We start from the raw sequence: 25925 nt of genomic DNA, 5'->3' as shown, positions 1-25925 counted from the left end.
CGCGGCATCCATGGCCTCAGCGAGGGGGTCGGGCACGAGGCTCCTGTGGCGGCCATGGCTGCACGAGCTCGTGGACGGAGCTGCAGGCGCGAGCAACCGAAGGAGGGCGTTGGCGCGGGAGGAGAAACAGGGCGCAACACATGGTGGTGCGGCGGGGTAGGAGAGGCCGGCGTGGTCGCGCGCGCAAGGCAGCAGCCTGCTTGGCAGCGGAGGACGCGGGCTTGCGGGAGCTTGAGGGACGGGGCAAAGGAGGTCGGCGACGAGGATGACCGGGAGCAGGGCGGGCGAGGCGCGCGGCGCGAGGGCCCTGCTCCTCTGCGTGTGGCGGCGCAGGAGGACGAAGGGGAGAGGGTGGAGACCGAGAGAAGAGCGAGAGAGATGGGGATCAGGGCTGCGGCGGCGGGCAGAGGGAAAGAGCAAGACGAGCAAGAGGAGGGGCTCGGCCTAGGGTTTAGGTTAAGTGGGGCGGCTGGGCCTTGTGGCCTGCTGGGTTCCTTTCTCCCTCTCTCTCTTAAACTTTCTTTAACAGAAAAGAATTAGAGAGAAGAAAAGAAAGAGAGGGTTAGGGAAAGAAGTTGGACATGGGGATTATTTCCCCGGACTCATGAAAATGTGCTTGTTCCGAGAAAATAGAAAATGCCATGATTAAAAGATTTAAATTCAAACTCATTTGATTTGAATTCAAATGATTTGAATAGGAAGTGAGGGTTGGGACGGTCCAAAATTGTTCGGATTTTTGGTGGAGCTCCGGAATATGATGAAAAAAAATATATGGCAAGGCTGGAGACCAAGAATTAAAATAACAAAGGCATTGGGATAATTTGCAAGTGTGTTATGGTAAATTCCAAATTAATGAAATATTAAATATAGCTCCCTAATATTGGGAGGATATGTTATAAAGAGAAGTCACCCTTACCTCGATTTAAATAGATCAACAGTCTATGCAATTTATTAGTTGAGTTGAGATGCAAAGATTAATGACATGATGGCATGATGACATGATGCAATGCAAAAATAAAAGAGCAAGCACAAAAAAACACACGGCGACCACGAAATATATGGAAATCTTCTGAGGCGTCGGTCTCGGGGCGTTACAGCCCGCCATCTGCCTCCGGCACCACCACAGCAGCCACCGAAGAAAAGAATGACGAATCACCTCATCACCCGAGCTTGACGTGGCTCCATCACTGATATGCAGCTTTGCGGACCTCCAAGGTGGCTCACCAAAAGTGAAGCCCTTGTCGTTGAACGAATCAGACCGGGGCAACACCTCGGACACGCCATTGAACTCCAGATCTGGCACCCCACCACGACTAAGACGCCGAAGGAGAAAACCATACCTGCCATCCACAACCACGAGCCCAGCACATGTTCCGTCTTCAAGATGTCATCGATGCCGACCACAATCTGCATCCGCTCCTGGACTACCTCCCAAGCTTCGCGCCGACGCTAGAGCAAACGTCGCCGCAACGGCGGAGCCCGAGGACACAGGTCCACCACGAGGATGCCGTCGCCGCTACGTCATCCTTACTTGAACAGACTGATTTCCAAATTCATCCCCAACCATAGGACCGATGGCCTCGTCGGGGAAGGATCCGAAGAATCTTTATTCAGCGCCGTCATCATCGCCGCCGAAGCAAAGACGATGAACAACCTAAAAACCTAGCTACGAGGAAATAAAAAACGATCTCGTGGATCCAGCGACCCCCTCACCACCGACGACCGAGGTCGCCGGCGGAGGGGAGCCGCCGGAGGACGGCGCAGGAAGATCGGCCTCTCCTGGCGGCGGCTGGGGTTACAGCCGCCAGGGACGAGGAAAACTAGTTCGCGTACCCTGCAGATGACTCGGTGCAGTTCGCTATATCTACCACACCTGCATAATCTTCCGTTACAACGCACGAGCATATTTGCTAGTATAGGATAAAAAGCACATTTTTTGTTGAGACATGGATAAAAAGCACATGGAAACTAGGACCTGGCTCGTAAGACGAAACGTAAACATGGCCATCGAATGCACTGTGCTTCAGACCCATGGGCCTTGGCCCACATCGATCTCGGCCATCTCAGTAACTCTTAAACCCTCCTCCCATTCTCTTCCCGTCTCTCTTCCTCAGTCGACGCAGCGCCACCACCTCTCCCCCCACCATCCGCCATGGGCCTCCTCAAGAACTCCCTCCTGCTCCAAGGTCTCCTCCTCCCCCTCTCACAAGATCCCGTCTCGCTTGCCCGCAAATTTGGCGGCACTAACCTCTGGATCTGGCGGTGCAGGGCAGCTGCGGCATGCTACGGCTCAGGCGGCGGCGGCGGCCGCAGGGGTGGGGCGGCGCGGCGTGGCGACGTCGACGGAGGAGTACATGCGCCGCAACTACGCTAACAATGTCTCCGAGTACAACACCGTCATTGGGTCCCTCGTCCAGCAGCGCAGGCACGTCCAGCCCTTGTTTCGGTTCCTGCACACCACCTGTTCGACCCAGTTCCGAGCAGTGGCATTTCCCGTTAGGATAGTTTTGTTAAGCTGTTATTGTTGCGTCGATGATCTGGTGTGGGTACGAGCATGCCTGTGCCAACCTAATTGTTTCTTCCCGAGTCTGAATTAAATGCTTTCATGTTGTCTTCAGGCCCTACCTGCTTCGTGATGCCTACGATGACATGCTGCTCGACGGGGTGCAGCCTGTGCGGGATACATTCCACAATCTCATAGTCGGCACCATGAAGGGCAGCCGGCTGCAAGATGCTTTCTACTTCCGCGATCAGATGAGAGAAATGGGCTTGCAGCCTGATGTTAGACCACTCTCTTCTTTACATGCCTTCATCTCCTATGCCGATTCCCTTTTTATTTTGTCGGACAGAAATTAGGCTAATGGCTTAATTCATTGTAGGTTAACCTATACAATTTTCTGATTTCCACTTGCGGGAAATGCAAGAACTCGGATGCAGCAATCTTGGTTGGTTATCTTCCTACCTATTTCTGAGTTGCTGCCGATGCTCCTCCTCTGTTACTCGTGCTCACCAATGCTCTAACTTTTGTTACCTGTACTGAAGCTTCTGGAAGAAATGAAAGCACATGGCGTTAAGTTGAAAGGAGAAACCTACATTTGTCTCTTGAATGCACTTGCAGCAACTGGGCGTACCGATCAAGTGTAAGGGGTCCTTCACATCAATTTTTATGTTTTCAGATTGTAGAAGCATGCAACATTTAAGACTGCAATATGAAATCACATATTCCAAGATATACACTGTGGTTGACTATCTTTACCATGATGTTGTGACTTATCAACTGGGCACTTGGAGCAAATAAGCCAAGGCCTGCAGATTGTACAATAGCTGTTCCCTTGTTTTCGTATTTCCGTTAGTAAAGCTCCATTGAGACAACTAAAAATACAGGATTCATTACTACTAGTTCCACAAATTTGAACACTAGACTACATGTAACGTGTTGGTACATCCAGGGTTATAAGAGCCTCTGGAGGTTACAGAGTAGGAGTGCCAGTTTTCCTCGCATAATGTGGGGGATATACATTATCAGAAGACATCAATTCCACTAGTGCCTAGGTTATCTCTTCAGCTTGTGGCAAGTTTCGCTCTAGAATTATATTAGGTAGCTAAGCATGTTTTTCGACATACTTCCTCCGTCCGGAATTAGTTGACGCTCACACGGATATCTATTTGAACGTCAACTAATTCCGGACGGAGGGAGTATAATTTATCCCGAACAGCAACTCTTTCCAGTATATCCGTTTATTATCTATGCTGGGAGAAACACTAATGTGATTGTTTTACCAGTTATGCTATAGTTCGTGATATGACCGCCGCTGGACTTGGATTAAACAAGTTTTGTTATGCTGGACTAATAACTGCATTCAAGAACAAGACACCAGCCAGTGAGGATACTCCGGCAAAAGTATGTTATGCACTCAAGAAAGTTTGTTGTGGTGGTACATTTACCATAACTGTACTCATCCTTTTCTCTACTTTGTTTTCAGATTCTTGAGTTCGTCCAGCAGTCAAAAGGTTGGCAGTATGTTGAAAGGGTAGCAAATGATAGTGCTGAGAATATAATGATGAATGTGTCAGAGGAAGAGCTATACAACTTGCCAACAGCAGAATTTGCACACAGAAGAGGATTTATATTTAAGCAGTTAACAATTTATCATGTTGCTATCCATGCTTGTGCAGACTTGGGGAGCAAAGAGGTGTGCTATGCTGCATTTTCACTGTGTTTTTAGTAACCAGTGTCTAGTTACTGCTCAGCAGCATTGATACTTGACAAATTGACATGTCCATAATTTAGTTATCTTACATTTCATAGTTAGCTCATGTCATGAAATTGAGCTTTACCTACTATGAAATTTAATCCTCTTTACAATTTTGCAGACACTCGAAGCACTTCTTGACATGTTCACTAAAGAGAATTTTAATTATGATGCCTTCATTGTGATGCAAGCTGTAAGGTAATCTGCAACTCTGCATGCTGAACAGTATCGATCTAATGATACATTGCATGGTTATGAGGAACTTCAATGGTTAATTGCTCCTGATATGTTCAGTTTCTAAGTATGTCGAGAACTCATCAAGGAATCTTCATCTTTGTCGAGATTCACTGATATAGCTTCGCTGTCCAAAACTTTAAGCCTGCGCATTATGCATACTGAAAAGTCTCTTGTGCAAGTTGAATTAACAATCTTATAAAGTGGACATTGCAAATCAATGAAATCGCATTATGTATGATGTTTAGCTAAATGTACATAGTATTTGGAAATGCAGTGTCTATTTTTAGGATACCTGCAATTGTCATTTGACAACCCATCATGTTTGTCCTTTTCTATGGTAATGATTTCTATCAACTTCTGGATCTATCTGTTAATTTCTTGTCCTTTAACTGAAAAGGTGTTATCTTCGATGTGGAGATATTGATTCCGCTGTTAAGATGTTTGAAGAGTTCTCAAGCTTGAAACCCACACCCGCAGAGCTGTATGTGGTGAGTATCTTGTTAAAGTTATAACTTCAAATTTAATATTTATGGTTGAAAGCAACATAGGTTTAATTCCATTACGAATCTTCAAATCCTAGTGATGGACATGTTTCGCGGTACACATCAGGCCTTGTGCCTTGGACTATTTTGATCTAAAAAAATTAGTTGTGAACTTTCAGAATCTTTGTAGAACTTTCCAATTTAACCACTACAGGATTTACTGTTCCTTTATAGTCACAGGCTCTAAAACACAATCGTACTGCTGCTTATTAACTTTAAGCTAGCTGCTAACTTTTGATTAGAGACCATTTTGATTAGTGGATCCAACAGTGGTAGCTCTCAGATTTCACAAATAACAGTTATATTTCACTATATTTAAAAAAAAAAGTAAAAGATGGAAATCAAATTTGAAGTTTGAAATTGGTACCGTATGAATCCTATATGCTGAACAAAAATTAGCCACATGCCAAAAGCTGAGCATCTTGGGATAATATGCATACAAAATAATATAGGTAACTTTACTATAGAGTAGCTAATTAAGGTCCTACATATAATTCGTGTAACAATAAAATATATAATTAGGAATCTATGTATCTCTCTTATCCACACCATGTGTTCTCAATTTCTCACATGCACCTTTTATATTCTATGCATCAATGGAATGCAGACACTTGCCGAGGGAGCTATGATAGGGTATACTCCAAGAGGAATGGAAGTTGCTCAAGCAACCTTGGTAATTCCTTCCTTCTAGTTTTGTGTTACTGTTTGACTAACTCGGGAGTTCAAAATCTTAGGGTTTACAATATATTTCAGGAGAAAATGACTGAAAGAAAATTCTTCTTGAATCCCAAGATGGGGACGGATCTTCTACTAGCGGCTTCTGGTGAAAAGGTAAGCAGCACAACTGCCACCTTTCAGTACTGAATTCACAGAAGTCCTAATGCTTCCTGAAAAAAGAATTGAGTTGCACCAATGACTGTTGAAATTTCTGTGGGTTTGTTCAGACTGGTGGATATACAACTGCAAATTATATCTGGGATATGCTGCAAACCCGCAATATAATCCCAGCACTTCCTGCTGTTGAAGCATACTACAAGGGATTGAAGGTAAGCTTCAATATTTTAGAGTCAGTCATGTCATCTGGTATATTTTCCTCACCTTGGAGTCCGTGTTTTTTTCGTAACTTTGGATTGGGTTCAATTATAACATTAGTTTACAATGCCGAATCTGGTTGAGTTTTATCAAATTTTGAGAGCTTGCTGTGCATGCCACGCAATAAAAACAGCAAGGCTTGCTTCAACGTATCAGTGTGCTTGACTGAACAAACTAGAATAAAATTGACCGTACGTGGATTCTAACCCTGTTTCATGGTCTCTTGTATTCCCGATGCAGGAACGAGAAATTCCTTCTGACGATCCACGGCTTGTGAATGTTGCCCGTGTTTTGGACAACCTGCAACTCCGGTTGGGCCCGAGGAGAAATTTTCAGTAACACACGGTCAAACTGCTCTAGTCTCCCTGTACCAATGCAGGCTGAAACTTGTTTTGGTAAGGAGGTTGCTGGATGCATCAATATGTTTAATATCCAGAAAACCGAATAACTACTTTTAGGACGACAGAAAGCAAGGAGAAACCATCAAGAATATCTATCCGTGGATAACGGTTAGGAAAGAATGGCAGGGACCAGTGTATACATCCTGAGACAGAAATGTATTGTTTTGTCGCCTCCTATGCCTAAGTCTCTTTCTTAAGTTCCATTCAATTTTGTTGTTATTTATCTGGGCGGACCATCTATCGAACTTTGTGGTTGGAGTTTGTACTGGTTGCCGTTCAAATGTGATTGTTTAGTCGTCAGTTTGTACTGGTTGCCGTTCAAATGTGATTTCTTGGTGTATAGATGTTCCATATTGTTTCAAACAAGGGGGTTTTGTCCGGGAGAGGCTCCCGCTCTTCGTCCTCGGCTTCTCTGACACCAGAAGAGATCCCTCTGTTCCATAACTCTTGTCGTGGTTTTAGTGTGGTTAAAACCATGACAAGAATTATAGAACGGAGGTAGTACAACTCAAGAATAAGAACAAAAACTGAAATGGTAGCAGTCACCGTGCTGATTCTTCATGGACAACCTGAAAGATCTGCACTAACACACATCAGGCTTGCAATGTTAAGAGTTACAGGCTTACGGTTGCAGAACGTGTCAAACTGCAAACAGGTTTGAGAATCAACGTCCTTTACATAGCGATATAGAGTACATAGAGATAACGAAATAAAGAAATATAAACTCCATAAATTTATTCCTTCTTCGATGTTTCTCCACCATTCAGTCTCTGTGTACCGTAACCTTGTCAAAATCTAACATCCAAGAAATTGGCAGTGTTGTATTTCCTATCTCAGCATTTAACAATATATTTGTAAACTCCCCTTGCGTAAGTGTTCAAAAAAAAAAACTCCCCTTGCAGAAACGAAAAATATGGCAAATGAGATGCGACTAGGACAGTTTTAATCTTTATTAATCGGTGCACGTCATTTACATAGTAGTTGAGACAAACCAAATATAGGGCAAGCTCACAGCAAATAAAAACTCCAAACACCCGAGAAGAGCACACCAGTTCACACCCTAATTAATAATTTTACATTACAAATACTTCCACGGTAGAGTACAGAGAGCAATCACAGTTGCCAGATAATCAATTAGCACTTCTAGCTAGGAACAAGAACAGTAAGTCAGCGTCTGTCCATAGTGGCACCGTTATGCTACAGATTAGAATCAACTTGAACCTACTGTCTCGCAGGGGTTCAAGTCTTCAATCAAAGCTAAAGAGGGAAGACCGTATGGTCCCAGGCACACCGGTACTAACTTACATCAGGCAGGCCTCACGATGCCGCGGTGCCGGTAGAGCCAGGCTCGCTGCCATGCACCCTGAAGCGGTAGATGCACGTCAGCTCAGGCTGTCCGTGGTTCGAGGAGAAGTCGAGCCGAACCATGTTGACCACCGACGCGTCAGCGGTGGTTCTGTCTAGCTGGAAGGTCTGGGCGTTGCTCTTCTCGAGGTCGTAAGTGAACTCTCCTAGGCTTGTCGGCGTTCGTGGATGCTTGTCTGAATCGTCGTCTGCTCCTTGGTACCACCCGCTGACCTGGAAATCCTTGGGAGCGCTGGACCGGTCGAAGGCCACACTCTGCACAGGCAAGGCATGGTTCGCATAAGATAGTACACTGGAATGAACAAAGCAGAAAAGTGATTCATGGGAAGCAAGGACAGGCAGGGCATGAGGGCATGATTGTTCAATGACAAGATCATAACGCAAACAAACAAAATGGAAGAACCAGTTATTTCAACTGGAACACAACAAAATGAAGAACATGCTTTGCTTTCACAATGATTCCTTTCTATTGTGGCTCAATAAAGCCTAATTGAGGGAAAGAACAAATGAAGTCAACTATTAACAGATAGAGCTGCATGTTGTTTTGATGCTTTCCTGAAAGTTTCTAATAGATAGCAATAGCATCAAAAGTGAAGCTGATCAATCAGAGCACGCACCCACATGGCATATGTTGTCAGCCATCTCAAATCAGAAATGTTGACAAAAAATTAAGAGCATGTAGCACAGAAAATAATGAGCTACAGTATGGGTTGGACAGAGATATGCCAAATAAAAAAATTGAAGTAGGAGTATCGAATTATGGTAATATGACCAATAGACATACCTTGTCGACATGCTCTAGAGTGACTGCCTCAGGAATAATTCCTGTCCTGAGCTTGATTTCCACAAATCCAGCACTTCCTTCCAGTGCAAAACATTCTCCTGGCTGCCCAAAACTTGGCTCCAGCATTTTGTGACTTTCACTACGACGAGGAAGAATGCTCTTGGCTTTCTTGAAAGCTCCCGAATGCTTAACCACTTTGCCACCACCAGACCCTAATGCATAATCCACCATCCCAAGACCATCTGCTGCATGCCTTGCTATCTCCATCTCCACTATCTCTTTGGCAAATACTCTCACATCGTCTAAGGTTATATCACTGCCAGTGCCATCCAAACCCTTCTTTCTCTTCAACCGAGTCAGAATCTCATTGAATTCTTTCTTAGAGATAAAACCCATGTCTCTCAGTTCAGCAAGTGACTTATCTAATATGTCAGCCTTGCCTTCCAATGTATTTATCTTTGTCTCTAACTTCTTGCCCTTGTCATCAAATTGCTTTGTGATGTCCCTTTTTGCTTTGCCAAGCTCATCTCCTAGCTTCTTATCTAAAATGTCCAGTTGTACCTGGAGCATCCTAGTCGTCTTCTTGAACACCTCTACCTTGGATAGTCTGCTCTCCATATCAAGTGCTGTAAATGATAAATCCCCACTTTGCCATCCCCATAACACCTGCCCCATCCAAGCAAAAGCCGTAAAAAGAAGGCAAAGCTTCATCAGCACACTTAGTGCAGTTTCCCACTTGGCCTTTTCATGTTTAGTGGTACTTCTCTTTCGATGTTCAGCAGAAGGTGCCGGAGGAAATGCATCTTTTCTTGCCTTAGACGAATATTTTGGTTTGTCGATAACTGACTCTCCACGGCTTGTATGACCAATATCCTTCTTGCTAGAAACCTTATCATCTGAGACCCCATTAACTCCACCTTCAGTAAGAAGCTCAGGTGTAGGTTTTTTCTTTGCAACAACAACTGTTCGCCACCTAACATCTTGGCTGGAATGTGAATCCACACTTAGTGCATGGTTCCCATTTGTATTTGCGGCCGGTACAGCAGCAGTTGAAGCCATTGTTGTGCCTTAACCTACAATAGAACATAGCTACATTACAAACTGGAAATAATGATGCAAATGGAATAAGGCAGCAGAAAATGAGTGCTATTATTACATAAAGAAATTTGGCAATAAATCTGTGCACAGTAACATGAAGGATACAGCCAAGGAATTGATCTTATAGCCAGCCTTCCCATATTTATTTTTGTTGCTAATTTATCTGTGCAGGACAATGGATGTATTCCATCCATTCCTAAATATAAGTCTTTTTAGATATTCTAATATGGACTACATACAGAGCAAAATGAGTGAATCTACACTCTAGAATACGTCTATATTCATCTGTATGTAGCCCATATTCAAATCTCTAAAAAGACTTATATTTAGGAATGGAGGGAGTATAATCTATCTGCAGCTAAGTGTCTATATAGTCAGCCTATAACAAAAGGTGGTATACACATGCATAAGATGAACTGTAACAGATAACAGCCTTCCTATGCATTTTTTCCTTCACAAATCCAGCAATTAAAGTTGGGCAGTGAAGGGCCAATCATAAGTAGGAAAAGAATACATTATCGCACATAAGTACAGGATAGGCTGCAGATCTCGAAGAAATGAAAGAATTCATACTGTTATTTAACTAGTACTGCCATTTACCATCACGGACCAAAATATAAAGCCAAGCAGTAAAATGTGAAGACAGGAGTAAACTGTGGTACCCTACACAACATTTCGAAGCAAATCTCGAATTGCATTCAGTTGCCACAAAAAAAAGGGACAACAACACTTAACCGAAAGCAAGCAACCTCGCCTGCAACTTCCTAACGGTTCCATACAACACAACCCTAATTCCCCAAGTTCAAGAAATTACATCACCAGGGAAAAAGAGAAAAACCCTAAACTTTCGGAAATAAGCTCTGCCCGCACCGCACGTCCGCGCCCGGACTACCACGGGTCAACTCAGACAGAATGAAGAGGGGGAGCGACCTAAATCGAGCCGTCGAACTGAGGATTAGAGGGTGACATCCATGGAGCAAACAAATCGGCGGACTAACCGGTTTAGATCTTGGTTGCTCGCTGCAGCGGCAACGGAAGATGCCCGAGGAGGAAAAACCAACTCGCACGCAATCGAGCTAGGGTTGTTGGTTCCTTACCGACGAAGGGGGTAACCGATCCGCGCCGGTGCAGCGCCGGTGGGGCTGGCCTGCGGTGCCCCGCCGCCGTCGGCGCGAGAGGGCTGCGGGGAGGGGAGCAGCCGGGGCCGGGGATGCGGACGGACGAATTTGGGGACAGAACCGAAGGGGAAGAGAGTGGGCGAGAGAGAGAGGGAGGGGGGGAAGAAGAGTGGCGAATAGGGTACGTGGAAGCGGTGGAAGACGGGGAGATTTTTGAAACCGAAAGGCTCACTCCACCACGGAGGAATGGCATCTCAATCTCAATTCTCATACGCAACTCCCGCTCCAAAAGTTCAACCTAAAACCTGCAAAATGCACGCGCACTAAATGAAGAGAACGAGCGGCCGGCTCTCCACCACACGATCGCGTCGCGATCGAACCACGCAAGAGCCAGGTGCCGCCTGGTCCGTTTCCTCCCACCGCGCGGTCGTGGGCGGTTTGTCCTTATCCGACCCAGCGTGGGACCCACATGTAAGTGGCTAGAGGGAGATCATGGGCGGCGGTTTCGAAACGTGAGCCATTCTCTCCCCCATTTCGTCCGCTGGGCGTGGCATTCCTGTTCCTCTCCTCCCTTTCCGCTCTCGCTCTCGCCCCGCAACTGCGGCGGAATCGCGCTGCGGCTCTCAAATCGCCGGCGGATTCGTTGCTGGACCGCGGGGAGGATTCGCTGCTGGCCGTCGCCGGCGTTGCAGGTACCCACTACTGTCCTCCCTTTCTCTGTCTCGTCACCGGGGGTTCTAGGTCGTGTCGAGGTCGTCGTTGGCGGAAATGGTGGGCTGGGATTCCTAGGGTTCCTATGGCATCAACTGCCTCGTATGGTCGATTTGGTGTAGACGTGTCGTGTGTGCTTCCGTTCGACTCTCCTGTCCTTGGATTTGTGCGGCAGGAAGGACAGTGGTGGTGGGGATTCATGGCGGGAGGGTGCGTTGGTGTTGGTGGGTGTGGTTGTTGGGTTTTGCGGTCGACGGAGACGTCCGCGGCGGCCTTCTGTTGTCCTTCCTCTCTCTGTCTCGTCGCCGGGGGTGAGGCCGTGTCCAGGTTGACGGTGGCGGATGTGGCGGGCTGCATAGGGTCCCTTGCTGTGTTTGCTTCGATTCGCCCTTCGTATGCTTCGATTTTGTGCAAATTAGGAGCAGTTGTAGACAATTTTTGAGATAATATAGCCAATCTGCCAGTCTTGTGGTGGATCTCCTGGTTAAGTGTCTTCCCCTGTTGTGTGCAACTAGGGACCATTACCTATGCAAATTAGTACCTATCCTTGCCAATATACTTCTATCCAATATACTGTATCCAAGCTGCCAGCCTTTGTGATGGATCTGGTGGTTTGTGTGTTTTCCCCCTGCTGTGTGCAACCAGGGACCCTTGTTTGTGCAATTTAGCATCAATGCTTACCAGTTTTCCAATATGGTCTACCCAATCTGTCAGTCTTGTCATGTATGTGGTTGTTCATGTGTTTTCCCCTGCTGTGTGCAACTAGGGACCATTATTTGTGCAAATTAGTACCAATGCTTGCCAATTTTCTGACATGGTCTACCCAATCTATCAGTCTTGTTGTGTATGCGGTTGTTCATGTGTTTTCCCCTGCTGTGTGCAACCAGGGACCATTATTTGTGCAAGTTAGTACCAATGCTTGCCAATTTTCCAACATGGTCTACCCAATCTGTCAGTCTTGTTGTGGATGTGGTTGTTCATGTGTTTTCCCCTGCTGTATGCAACTAGGGACCATTATTTGTGCAAATTAGTATCAATGCTTGCCAATTTTCCTATATAGTATATTCTTGTTGCACAAGTTCTGTTTGTCCCAGTTGCACAAGTTATCATAATGAGCTTGTTGCCTTTAGTTAACTATTTTCTGTCTAGTTATTACTTGCCACAGTTAAACTTAGTTGGCTTATATGCTGTCTAGATTGCACAAGGTTGACTGCCCAGTTGGCTGCATCATTGTAGTAGTTGGTTGTCCACATGTTTTATAATTTTTTGCACTATGTGTCCTGCTTATGTGTAGAGGTCTGCAGATCAAAGCAATCTTTTATGATTTCTCTAGTTTGTTTGCGCATCTTCTAACTATGTTTTCTTTTGTTGTATTTTCCCCCGCAGGGCAAAAATGGTTATAATAGGAGGAGATGCATATGGCAATGAAGAAGATGTATTTTTTCAATTTTTTTCTGTGTTTTTGAGTTGTTTTCAACTTATGCACGTATGCTAATGTATTTTTTTTCATGTTTTCTTTGGTTTCTTAATCAGCGTTTTGGAAGTCAGTCGCTTCGCCGGAACTCGAAGCGTCCTGCTAATCGCTAGCCACGACCTGCGCGGAGTGTTCAGCAGGGAGAGGAAGTTGAGGTAAGTGGCATGCTAATGACACAAGCACCTTATTTTTGTTTTGTTTGGGTCATATAATAATTTTTGTTTTTTCCCATGCTCATGTTTTTTATTTACTTAGGATGTTGATCAGTTTCGTGTTGTAAAGCGGACTAGATGTGCAGCACTTGGAAGGGGAGTTGAGTCATCTTCTAGGGTAAGTAAATTCTAGAATATAAGTGTTTCTCGCTTTTTAGACGCTGATGAAATTATGCAGCCGTTGGCACCACTATTTTTGTTGTAATTGGTCAATAACAATCTTGTAGTTGACACTAGTCATCTTGGTCTAAATATAGTTGACATTAGTTGGCATCTTGTAGTTGACATTAGTTGGCATCTTGTAGTTGACATCAGTGGTCACTATTTTGTGCAGGCAGCAGTTGCTGGAGGAGCTGCCACATCTTCCGCAGCAGATGCTGAGGTATGTGAGTTTTTTTGTTTATGAGCTATTGAACAGTTCCTTGCAAATCTTTTTTTAGTTGTTGTTATCTTGTTGCAGTATCATTTCTTATCATTGCACATCCCCTATAACTTTTTGTAGTTGTCAGGTCTAGTATATTTTCTTAGTTTTTTTGTAGGTTGCACACTGGTAGTCTTCAGTTGTCATCATGAGGTTTATTAGTTGCACAAAAACATCATATTAGTTGGCATGATCCATTTTATGTTTATATAGTTTTGCAATACTGATCCAAATGATGATTGCTAGTTTTTTTCTGTCCTGTTTTTTGTCTTGTGTTTAATGTTTCCTTAATTTTTTTTATTTTCTCATCAACAGGCCAGTGGTGAAGGAGTTGAGGTGACTGCAGGAGAAGATGTGGAGTGACCATCATAAGCGGGCAGGATAAGGGCATCACCAGGGCGGTTTGCAAAGTTCAACAGCTCTCTATCCCCACCGCAGAAGTCTGAGCTAGTTTCGAGGTTGTTCGGGGGCCTCTTGAACTTATCAGACACACTTCCAGCGGACCTCACTAAATTCCTGGTGCAGTCCTACCAGCCAGAGAGCTCTGAAATGGTTTTCCCAGGCAGGGGAAGGATCCGTGTCGATGCTGACAGTGTTCAAAGGGTATTTGATCTCCCAAGCAGGGGTCAAAAGTCAGATATGTAGTTGACAAGGATGCAACTAGGAGATTCAGAGAGGCTTTCAACATAACTGGAGATTCTCATCCCCAGATCACTACATGGTGCAAGATGATTCAGGATATGGCTGGAAGAACGGATGACACATTCTTTATGGCCTGGCTTGTGATACGTCTCCAACGTATCTATAATTTTTGATTGTTCCATGCTATTATATTATCTGTTTTGGATGTTTAATGGGCTTTAATATGCTATTTTATATTATTTTTGGGACTAACCTATTAACCGGAGGCCCAGTGCCAGTTTCTGTTTTTTTGCCTATTTTAGTTTTTCGCAGAAAAGGAATATCAAACGGAATCCAAATGGAATGAAACCTTCGCGATGATCTTTCTTGGACCGAAAGCAAACCAGAAGACTTGGAGTTGAAGTCTGGAACGCCACGACGCGGCCACGAGGCACGAGGGCGCGCCCAGGGGGATAGGCGCGCCCTCCACCCTCGTGGTCCCCTCGTAGCTCCACCGACGTACTTCTTCCGCCTATATATACGCTTATACCCTAAAAACATCAGGGGGAGCCACGAAACCACTTTTCCACCGCCGCAACCTTCTGTACCCGTGAGATCCCATCTTGGGGCCTTTTCCGGCGATCTGCCGGAGGGGGAATCGATCACGGGGGCTTCTACATCAACACCATAGCCTCTCCGATGAAGCATGAGTAGTTTACCACATACCTTCGGGTCCATAGTTATTAGCTAGATGGCTTCTTCTCTCTCTCTTTGATTCTCAATACAAAGTTCTCCTCGATGTTCTTGGAGATCTATTCGATGTAATACTCTTTTGCAGTGTGTTTGCCGAGATCCGATGAATTGTGGATTTATGAACTTGATTATCTATGAATATTATTTGGTTCTTCTCTGAATTCTTATATGCATGATTTGATATCTTTGCAAGTCTCTTTGAATTATCGGTTTAGTTTGGCCTACTAGATTGATCTTTCTTACAATGGGAGAAGTGCTTAGCTTTGGGTTCAATCTTGCGGTGTCCTTTCCCGGTGACAGTAGGGGCAGCAAGGCACGTATTGTATTGTTGCCATCGAGGATAAAAAGATGGGGTTTATATCATATTGCTTGAGTTTATCCCTATACATCATGTCATCTTGGCTAATGCGTTACTCTGTTCTTATGAACTTAATACTCTAGATGCATGCTGGATAGCGGTCGATGTGTGGAGTAATAGTAGTAGATGCATAATCGTTTCAGTCTACTTGACATGGACGTGATGCCTATATTCATGATCATTGCCTTAGATAACTTCATAACTATGCGCTCTTCTATCAATTGCTCGGCAATAATTTGTTCACCCACCGTAATACATGCTATCTTGAGAGAAGCCACTAGTGAAACCTATGGCCCCGGGTCTCTTTCTTATTATATTGCATCTCTTTTATTTACATTGCATCTCGTTTACTATTTTGCAATCTTTACTTTCCAATCTATACAACAAAAATACCAAAAAAAAATTACTTTACTATCTCTATTAGATCTCACTTTTGTGAGTGGCCGTGAAGGGACTGAGAACCCCTTTATCGCGTTGGTTGCAAGGTTCTTGATTGTTTGTGCAGGTACTAGGTGACTTGTGTGTTGTCTCCTACTGGATTGATACCTTGGTTCTAAAAACCTGAGGGAAATACTTACGCTACTTTGCTGCATCACCCTTTCCTCTTGGAGGGAAAACCAACGCATGCTCAAGAGGTAGAAAGAAGGATTTCTGGCGCCGTTGCCGGGGAGATCTACGCCAAGTCAAGACATACCAAGTACCCATCATAAACTCTTCTCCCTCGCATTACATTATTTGCCATTTGCCTCTCGTTTTCCTCTCCCCACTTCTAAAACGATTTTCGAAAACCTTTGCCTTTTCTTCGCCCTTTTCCGCTCGTCTCTTTTCGCTTGCTTGTTGTGCGTCTCTGTGTTAGATCGTTTGTCTCGCCTTCATGGCTAGCCATCTCCCTCTTCCTTTGTCTCCCGATTTTGAAGTTCTTCACTTCAAACAAAGACAAGGAGAAAACTTAAAAGATGCTTGGTACATGATGATAGAATCTTATCGTAATTGCACTATAAAGGGAGATTTCAAGATTTTACTTCGTAATTTTTGTGTTGGGCTAACCATGTCCCATAGACAACTCTTGGATTTTGTCGCTAAAGGGAGTTTTATTGAAATTGATCCCAGTATCGCGTATGAGATTATATAGGGAATAGTAGGAGTACTACCCCCACAAAAGAGACTTCATCATACTCAAGAAGGAACCCAAGTTTTTGAGAAAATATGCGAAGTAACTAAATTTTGCAAAAATCTCTTGAACCTCTCAAAAATGTTAGTGGGACCCTTCACCGCATGAATATGTTGATCACTCTTTGCAATAAGTGGTTGGATGCTCTAGATCTAAAGATCTCCGAGTATGAAGGGAAACGTAAGGAACCTCCCGGATCCGAGCATAACCCCATTAAAAAGATAAATACCAAAGATGGCAATACCTAGATCTATTCTTGCTTTTATGCCCAGCTAGGGGCGTTAAACAATAGCACTTGTTGGGAGGCAATCCAATTTTATTTTTTGTTCCTGTTTAATAATAAATAATTCATCTAGCCTCTATTTAGATGTGGTTTTATGTTTTAATTAGTGTTTGTGCCAAGTAGAACCTTTGGGAAGACTTGGGTGAAGTCTTTGCGACCTTGCTGTAAAAAAGAGAAACTTTAGCTGCCATTTTTCGTGTGTTGTTTGCTTATTTGATGAATCTATGAGTAGTATCGGGGGGTATGAGCCATAGAGAAGTTGGAATACAGTAGGTTTAACACCAATATAAATAAAGAATGAGTTCATTACAGTACATTAAAGTGGTGGTTTGTTTTCTTATACTAACGGAGCTCATGAGATTTTCTGTTGAGTTTTGTGTTGTGAAGTTTTCAAGTTTTTGGGTAAAGATTTGATGGATTTTGGAACAAGGAGTGACAAGAGCCTAATCTTGGGGATGCCCAAGGCATCCCAAGGTAAAATTCAAGGACAACCAAAATCCTAAGCTTGGGGATGCCCCGGAAGGCATCCCCTCTTTCGTCTTCGTTTATCGGTAACTTTACTTGATGCTATATTTTTATTCATCACATGATATGTGTTTTGCTTGGAGCGTCTTGTATGATTTGAGTCTTTGCTTTTTAGTTTACCACAATCATCCTTGCTGTACACACCTTTTGGGAGAGACACGCATGAATCGGAATTTATTAGAATACTCTATGTGCTTCACTTATATCTTTTGAGCTAGATAATTTTGATCTAGTGCTTCACTTATATCTTTTTAGAGCACGGTGGTGGTTTTATTTTATAGAAATTATTGATCTCTCATGCTTCACTTATATTATTTTGAGAGTCTTTTAGAACAACATGGTAATTTGCTTTGGCTATAAAATTAGTCCTAATATGATGGGCATCCAAGATGGGTATAATAAAAACTTTCATAAAAAGTGCGTTGAACGCTATGAGAAGTTTGATGCTTGATGATTGTTTTGAGACATGAGGATGGTGATATTAGAGTCATGCTAGTGAATTAATTGTGAATTTGAGAAATACTTGTGTTGAGGTTTGCAAGTCCCGTAACATGCACGTATGGTAACCGTTGTGTAACAAATTTGAAGCATGAGGTGTTTCTTTGATTGTCTTCCTTATGAGTGGCAGTCGGGGACGAGCGATAGTCTTTTCCTACCAATCTATCCCCCTAGGAGCATGCGCGTAGTGCTTGTTTTTTGATGACTTGTAGATTTTTGCAATAAGTATGTGAGTTCTTTATGACTAATGTTGAGTCCATGGATTATACGCACTCTCACCCTTTCACCATTGCTAGCCTCTCTAGTACCGCGCAACTTTCGCCGATACCATAAACCCACCATTTACCTTCCTCAAAACAGCCACCATACCTACCTATTATGGCATTTCCATAGCCATTCCGAAATATATTGCCATGCAACTTTCCGCTCTTCCGTTTATTATGACACGTTCCATCATTGTCATATAGCCTTGCATGATCATGTAGTTGACATCGTATTTGTGGCAAAGCCACCATTCTTAATTTTTCATACATGTCACTCTTGATTCATTGCACATCCCGGTACCCCGCCGGAGGCATGCATATAGAGTCATATTTTGTTCTAGTATCGAGTTGTAATTTTTGAGTTGTAAGTAAATAGAAGTGTGATGATCTTCGTTATTAGAGCATTGTCCCATGTGAGGAAATAAATAAATAAATAAAATATAAAAAAGGAGAGAAAGGCCAAAAAACAGAAGGCCAAAAAAATTAGAGAAAAAGAGAGAAGGTACAATGCTACTATCCTTTTTTCCACACTTGTGCTTCAAAGTAGCACCATGATCTTCATGATAGAGAGTATCTTATTTTGTCACTTTCATTTACTAGTGGGAATATTTCATTATAGAACTTGGCTTGTATATTCCAACGATGGGCTTCCTCAAAATGCCCTAGGTCTTCGTGAGCAAGCAAGTTGGATGCACACCCACTTAGTTTCTTTTGTTGAGCTTTCATATATTTATAGCTCTAGTGCATCCATTGCATGGCAATCCCTACTCACTCACATTGATATCTATTGATGGACATCTCCATAGCCCATTGATACGCCTAGTTGATGTGAGACCATCTTCCTCCTTTTTGTCTTCTCCACAACCACCATTCTATTCCACCTATAGTGCTATGTCCCTGGCTCGCGCTCATGTATTGCGTGAAAGTTGAAAACGTTTGCGAATACTAAAGTATGAAACAATTGCTTGGCTTGTCATTGGGGTTGTGCATGATTTGAGCATTTTGTGTGACGAAGATGGAGCATAGCCAAACTATATTATTTTGTAGGGATGAACTTTTTTTGGCCATGTTATTTTGAGAAGACATGATTACTTTGTTAGTATGCTTCTTCTTTTTCTTACTAGTACCAGCCTCCTCTTCAGCAAATATTGGAGGTTCATATTCCATCTCCTCATCACTGTCAATAGGTTTTGGATCTGGTATAGGGTCAAGGAAAGGAGGATCCTCAGCTCCTCCATCATCAGCTTTTGGCTTCTTGTACTTGTTGCAGCAAAACTGTTGTTTTACCAATACATTTGTGTGAGCTTTCCGCCTAGAGGTGTTCATTTTAACAGAGAAACCCATCCGTAGGGCGTAGCTGTTGTAGTGATCCTTAGCAATTTGAAGGATGTCAAACCTCATGCCAACATAGGGTTCCATTGGCTGAGAACCAGCCTCATCTTCTCCTTCTTCTCCTTGCATAGCACCGTCAACAGCACCAGCTCCGAGCTCAGTCCTGGTTGGACCAGGAACATTTGCCGCGGTGCCCGTGTCATCAAGATTATGGCTCTCTGACTGCAAAGACACCACTACAGGGGCACCACGGGTTGATGACTGCCCTGCCACATTGTCATGGCACATAGGGTTAGGCCCACGACTTGTCTGCGTGCAGTAAACAGAGCGCCCATTTTCTGTCCAATTTCCTTGCGGTATGCTGGGTTGCTGCTCATCCATATCACGAGGAAGCTCATTGAGATCAGGAGGCAACTCACTGAGACCAAGCATATTTTTTCCTTTTTTTGGGTGCTGCCACACATCCACTGCATATAAAAAAAGAAGGAAGTGATGTCAAGTTTTAATCATCAAAGAGTGTTTCAAACAATCTAAAAACTTAGTAAATAGGCAGTTGCACAACATTTTATGATAGGGTTTTTTTATTTCTGTGCCCCTGGTTCCTTAGCTCTACTCATTCAACCCCACTCTGTTAACTTTTGCTCACTTTTCTCCACTCCCTTGCCCGAAACCCTCATAACTGGTTATAACGGACGTTGCCGTTGGGTCAATGCCTTTGACTATTAGCTGACGAGTGGGGACGCGTATATGTGGGCGCATGCAAGACCGCGGTCGTGGGGTAGCACATCATATAAAGAGGGCAACCACCTCCATCGCCCCTACCATTTTCCCCAAATCCCCTCGCTGCGCCCAATGCGTTTGGTTCGGCTTGTGCGCCCAACGCTGGCCTGACCCATTTTGACGGCGCAGACAAAAAAATGTGCATGCATATTTAAAATAAAAACAACTTAATTAAACATTAAAGCCGGCCAGGAAGGCCGGCGAGAGTCCACGCGTCCACATTAGCATTAAAAGAAATTAAAAACAACCTAACTACGAGGCGGCGCACTGCCCAGCGCGCCCTAGGCGTCGTCGTCCTCGGGGTGGGTGAGGTCGATGAGCATCGGCGCAGGGCCGGCCCAGGGGAACGCCGTGTTCCAGGCGGCGGCGATGTAGGCTGCGGGCAGCTGTTCCGGCGAGGGCAGTGCCGGCGCGGGGGGCTGTGCGGCCGCCTGTGCAGCTGCGGCTTGGCGCGCCTCCTCCTCGAGGTCGTGCTCGAGCATCTCCTCGTACTCGCCGCGACGGCGCTCCTCGGCGAGCCGTCACTGGCGCCACATCTCGAGGTACGCCGCCTCTTGCTCCGGGGTCGCCCCCATCCAAACCGGTGGCACGGACACCCACTCGCGCACCACTCCCGTCCAGGAGAAGCGCGCGATGGGCTCCGGCTCTGGCTCCGGCTCCGACTGCGGCTTCGGGTCGGCCTTGACGAGCCGTCGGGGAGGGGACGGCGGGGCCACCGGCGGCACGACGCAATCTCCGGCCGCGTAGAGGGCGAGGGCCTGCGCCATGGCCGCCTCGTAGCGAGCCTCCTCTTCCTCCACCGCCTCCACCCTGCGTCGCTCGTCCTCCTCGCTCTCGCGGTGGACCGCCTCAAGGGCCGCCTGGTCTTCCTCCCGGATGACGAGCAGGGGCGGCGGCACGCCGCGTCGCCTCGCCTCCTCGTGCTCGAAGGCGAACCACCTCGCCCAGTTAGGCGAGTCGGTGGCGTAGGTGGTGTTGTGGCGCTGCTTCGGCGTCAGCATTGCCCGCTGGCGCCGCACCTCCTCCACGTGCGCCCTAGTCGACCACGGCGCCGCCGGCACTAGGATCCTCTCTGGATCCAGATGCCAGCCATGCGGCAGGGTGACGCTGGGTACGGCAGAGGGACGCGGTGCTGCCAGCCACTCCTCCTGGTGCACTGGCACGCTCACTCGCACCCTCTGCCGGCGAGCCGGCGCCGGCGGAGGCGGTACGAACTCAAAGGGGAAAGGAACGGCGGGGGCCTTGCCCTTGGACTTGTTGCTGCCGGCGCCGGAGAAGAGCCCCATTTGGCTAGGGTTTTTGCTAGGGTTTGCCGGCGACGGGGGAGCGAGCTTGCCTAGATGGGGACGGCGAGTTTGGATGAGGATGGCCCCGCCGCACGGTCGGCTTAAAAAAGGGCGACCGCCGTCGCTGACGCGTGGGCCCGTGGTCATAAATTAAGCTGACCGCGAGTGGGCGGCTGCCAGGTGGGGACGCGGCGGACAGCGAGAAGGCGCGTGTGGCGTCCGTTTGACGTCCGCGCCGACGCATTTGGGGCACAAATTTGAAGTGATTTAGAGGAGGTCAAATAAATTTGAATTTGAGAAAATGTGCTCCCAGGCTAGGGTAAACAACCCATTTGTAATCAAGTTTTTTTGAACCTACTCTAAATGAGCCAAATGTTTTTTTATTAACACATATTCACTTTCCATAGTGTAGATTCGAAGTCTCACTATTTTTTGATTTTTTTGATATTTTTAAGAAAATTCAAAAACAGAAGGTAACACCACCTCCTCTCCTTGAACTCTATGAAATCATGTACATGATAGCTCATATGTGTGAAGGTTTTCTCATGAAAATGACCATAGAGCAAGTTTATGATTTTTGGTTGGTAACATGTCACATAAGACAACATTGTGCGCAGGTTTTATATTTTTTTGATTTTTTTAAAATTAATGGTGCTCATTTGACCTCAATCGTGCCAGCTAGGTTTTTTTCATGAAAATGACCATAGACCAAGTTTAGTATTTTTCCTCGTTAGTTTGTCTTATAAAACGACGAATGGCGAAGGTTTTATATTTTTTCGATTTTTTAAATTAGTTATGCTCAGTCAAAGCCTTCGAAACCCCGTTGACCAGCTCAAAACCCCTCTAAACCCCGCAGGGTTTCGCCTAACCCTAGCTCCCAACGTCAGCGTCCGATCATACCCTTGCGCCAAGCGACAGCCCTCAGATCTGGCCTTCTAGAAGGAACTAGGTGGGCTGGCTGTGTGCAGGCTCCGCGCCGTTGGATCACAAGGACGGCTCCACATCGTTGGATCGTGGGGCGATCCGCGAGAGGCGATCCTATTGGTTGTGCTCGGCTGCTTGCCCACCACTGACTCCGTGAAAAAAAAGTTGTTATTGGGCCCAAAAGGAAACCAAGCTCTGGGCCGTCGAATTGCGTCGTTTTTTTGCATCGTTTGCTCTATTTTTTGTGAACGTGCTGGCTCTGTATTTTTGCATCGTTTGCTCTGTTTTTTGCATCGTTCTTTTTGTTCTATACAAATGTAAAATGACCAAATTTATAAGGGCTAAATTTATTTTTATCATGTAAAATGGCCACAAACTATCAAAAATGGGTCATTTTGCATTTGTACAATGGCCACAAGCCCTCTATCTCTTTTTATCATGCAAAATGACCAAATTTTTAAGGGCCAAATTTATTTTTATCATTCAAAATGGACACAAGCTCTTCAAAAATTGTCTCTTTTTGTTCATATAATATAGGGTATGACCATGGATTCCCACGCGTGCAATTAGCTTCTTTTTCTTCTTCTTTTCAAACCACCATTTCCCATGCATGTACACTCCCGATGCTGCGGTGGGTTTGAAAACGGGCTACTAACTTCACATTTGACCCTGTTATTGCCACGGCCAAATAACACGTAGCACTACGGCTATTTAAGCTACATATTGGCATCGGCGCATGCAAGCTCGATCGACGCACGCAGGCAGGGTTTGCTGGGTGCATGCATAGCAGGCTTCTGTCCTGGCGGCGCGCGCAGACGTTTAATGCAAGGGACGGCCCAACAAAACCACGACCCAATGGTCGAACAGCAACACCACCCAACGCGGCACAGTCCAGCGTGGCCCCACTAGTCAGAGTTAACGGTCAAGCCTTTGACCCGACAACAACGTCCGTTGTGCCCAGTTATGAGGGTTTCTGGCAAGGGAGTGGGGAAAATTGAGCAAAAGTCGGGGATGAATGAGTAGAGCTAAGGAACCAGGGGCACAGATGTAAAAATCCCTTTATGATAATCTTAGTTCCAAAAGTAACATGTCTATAGCAGAATCTTTTATTATAACAGGTATGCATTTTTTTGTTTGCATAGACTTGTTATGTTAGTTGCACAATTTGCAGTAAATAGTTAGCAAGAACATGACTTTTTTTACTACAGAGTTTTTCTGACTTTTTCCTCTGTTTGTTGCAATGATCCGCAGGTTTTCTATTGGCAAGGACCTGATTCAGATTTTTCTGCACATAATTTGAACACAATTTGATGCTACATTTTGAGATAGAAAATCCAGGTGAAAGAAGAAAGAAGAATTGGATGACGGACTATAGATATATGTTTTTCATCGCCGTTTCTGTTTTTACTTCCAGTATCTTTGAACATATTTTTATACTATAGCTTTTGCAATAGGTGTGCTACCAGAATATATGTGTCGGACAAGTATATATGCGTGACTACTTTAATATGGTTTATGGCTTCAATAGCCTTGTTTATTTTCTCTGTTGCACAAATTGCTGGAGAAGTTGCTATTGATCATTGTGTGGTTTTCACAAAAGTTCTTGTGTTTTAGCTGTCGTACTGTAGATTTTTGGTTTTGGCTAGAATAGATCTTTCAGTTGGCCAGGATGCATATATCAGTTGGCCAGCATGCATGTTTAGTTGGACAGTCAATGTGTTCAGTTGGCTAGAATAGATGTTTCAATTTCCCAGGATGCATATATCAGTTGGGCAGCATGCATGTTTAGTTGCACAGTCAATGTGTTCAGTTGGCTAGAATAGATGTTTCAGTTGGCTAGGATGCATATATCAGTTGGCCAGCATGCATGTTCAGTTGCACAGTCAATGTGTTCAGTTGGTTAGAATAGGTGTTTCAGTTGACCAGGATGCATATATCAGTTGGCCAGCATGCATGTTCAGTTGGCTAGAATCATGTTTTAGTTAGCCAGAAAATATGTCTTAGTTGGCTTGCTGAACACATACAGGGGGAGGGGAAACTTGCCTGGCATGCATATTAGAAAACATGTTCAGTTTTGATCTCAAACCATATTTAGTATGCATATGCACTCATGGGGGGTGGGGGTGGTGTGATGTTGACAATGGGGTGATGTGGCAGATCCACTCCTTTTTTGAAGCAGCTTCTCCATGGATTTGCTGATAGATCCATGGAGAAGAGTGTTTATAGATGCAGTACAAGAAGGGGGAGAACTGAAGAGGGGCAGAGAGGAATTGCTTGCCTGATGTTGCTGCCTGGTATGGCTCTGATCACCCTGCCCTTTAGATCAATTTGTTGAAGTAGTTTCTTCTACTTTTGGGCTGCCATGGCGGCTGTACAGGAGGAGGAAGAAGGAGCCTTGGATCCCCTTCTTTCGTGGAGGACAAGAAGGTAGCGTGGAAGGGGCTGGGGCGAGCGGGCGTGGGAGGGGCTGGGACGTGGGGGCGAGCGAGCGTGGGGACAGCTGGCCACGTGGGGATCGCCTTTTCTGTTCGGGATTGGGCGCTCCATCGCCTCGGTTTGGTGGCTGCCTGTCCCCTTCCTTTTCTATACCGCGGGGGGACAGGGGCTTATCTTTTTAGGCCGGCCGCTCGATCGCACTAGTGGGCAGTCGGCCGCCCACTAGACGCGTCCAAAGTTTAAAACGAAGCCGCAAAAGACCAAAATGCCCTTCACAAGATTTACTACACTTAAAAAGCCATTTAAAAGATTTTGAAAATAGGATTTAGATCCGTGTCTTAAAGACAGATCTCTGCCCCCTCCCGCACACGCCTCACCTCTGCCCTCATGTTGACGTTGTGATTGTTGTTCGAGCGTCGCACATACCAAGGTCGCTACGCGCAATTGTCTCTAAAACCAAGGATGATAAGTAATGCTCGCCTGATCCGATGATGACATGAGGTTCTCACAGTCGGCCTCAGCTGTTGAGGGGTGTTTTGTAAAGTACCTAACAAAGATATGGTAGTCGTAGATATATTTGTTTCGTTCTGGACGCAACCTCGTATTACCGGATAGACGCGAGGCACATATTTTACCAAGGGTCGGGGCTTCACTACACTAGTCAAGTAACAACACTACTCCTACTTATATGAGATTATGCGAGGATGATATTAAAGTGTAGGCATACAACAATGCTCTCGCCGTGTTACATGTCAACTCATGAAGGTCTATGTGTACCAACAAGACCGAGTATTCATATTAGAACTACTAATAACTTCTAGGGCTTGGGTAGATGTTTGTTAGCATATCTACCACTAGTGGTTAGAAGCCCACGAAACCCTTCGTACGTGACCGGGGATGGGTGTGTGACATCGATCGGGTATAAGAAAGAACGAGATATCAGGTATTGAGCATCGAATATCGATCACGGGAACGCAAGGCAGTGCC

The 25925-nt window shown here is 45.1% G+C and overlaps 2 protein-coding genes across 3 annotated transcripts; one reads left to right on the top strand and one right to left on the bottom strand.

Annotated features, from left to right (window-relative positions):
• The first annotated feature begins 2041 nt into the window (after window positions 1–2041).
• LOC109756396 (pentatricopeptide repeat-containing protein At4g35850, mitochondrial) lies at window positions 2042–6865 on the top strand. Its single transcript, XM_020315241.4, has 13 exons — window positions 2042–2186; window positions 2269–2425; window positions 2619–2781; window positions 2880–2945; window positions 3043–3140; window positions 3784–3901; window positions 3984–4193; window positions 4375–4451; window positions 4888–4978; window positions 5640–5705; window positions 5786–5863; window positions 5977–6078; window positions 6365–6865. The coding sequence occupies exons 1-13, from the start codon at window positions 2153–2155 to the stop codon at window positions 6461–6463; spliced, it is 1359 nt and encodes a 452-aa protein (XP_020170830.1). The 5' UTR covers window positions 2042–2152; the 3' UTR covers window positions 6464–6865.
• A 586-nt stretch (window positions 6866–7451) lies between these two features.
• LOC109756393 (SUN domain-containing protein 1) lies at window positions 7452–11168 on the bottom strand. 2 transcript variants are annotated; one of them, XM_020315237.4, is made up of 3 exons: window positions 10870–11168; window positions 8675–9747; window positions 7452–8145 (listed from the first exon to the last, which is right to left on the bottom strand). In XM_020315237.4, exons 2-3 carry the CDS (start codon window positions 9731–9733, stop codon window positions 7843–7845), a joined length of 1362 nt encoding a protein of 453 aa, XP_020170826.1. In that variant the 5' UTR covers window positions 9734–9747; window positions 10870–11168; the 3' UTR covers window positions 7452–7842. The 2 variants fall into 2 exon arrangements, with proteins under 2 accessions (XP_020170826.1, XP_073364889.1); XM_073508788.1 differs by having other exon boundaries at window positions 10771–11073.
• Between the last annotated feature and the right edge of the window lie 14757 nt (window positions 11169–25925).

This window comes from Aegilops tauschii, chromosome 1 (genome assembly GCF_002575655.3).
Source record: "Aegilops tauschii subsp. strangulata cultivar AL8/78 chromosome 1, Aet v6.0, whole genome shotgun sequence".
NCBI lineage: Eukaryota > Viridiplantae > Streptophyta > Magnoliopsida > Poales > Poaceae > Aegilops > Aegilops tauschii.
This window is presented reverse-complemented; position numbering and strand designations above follow the sequence as displayed.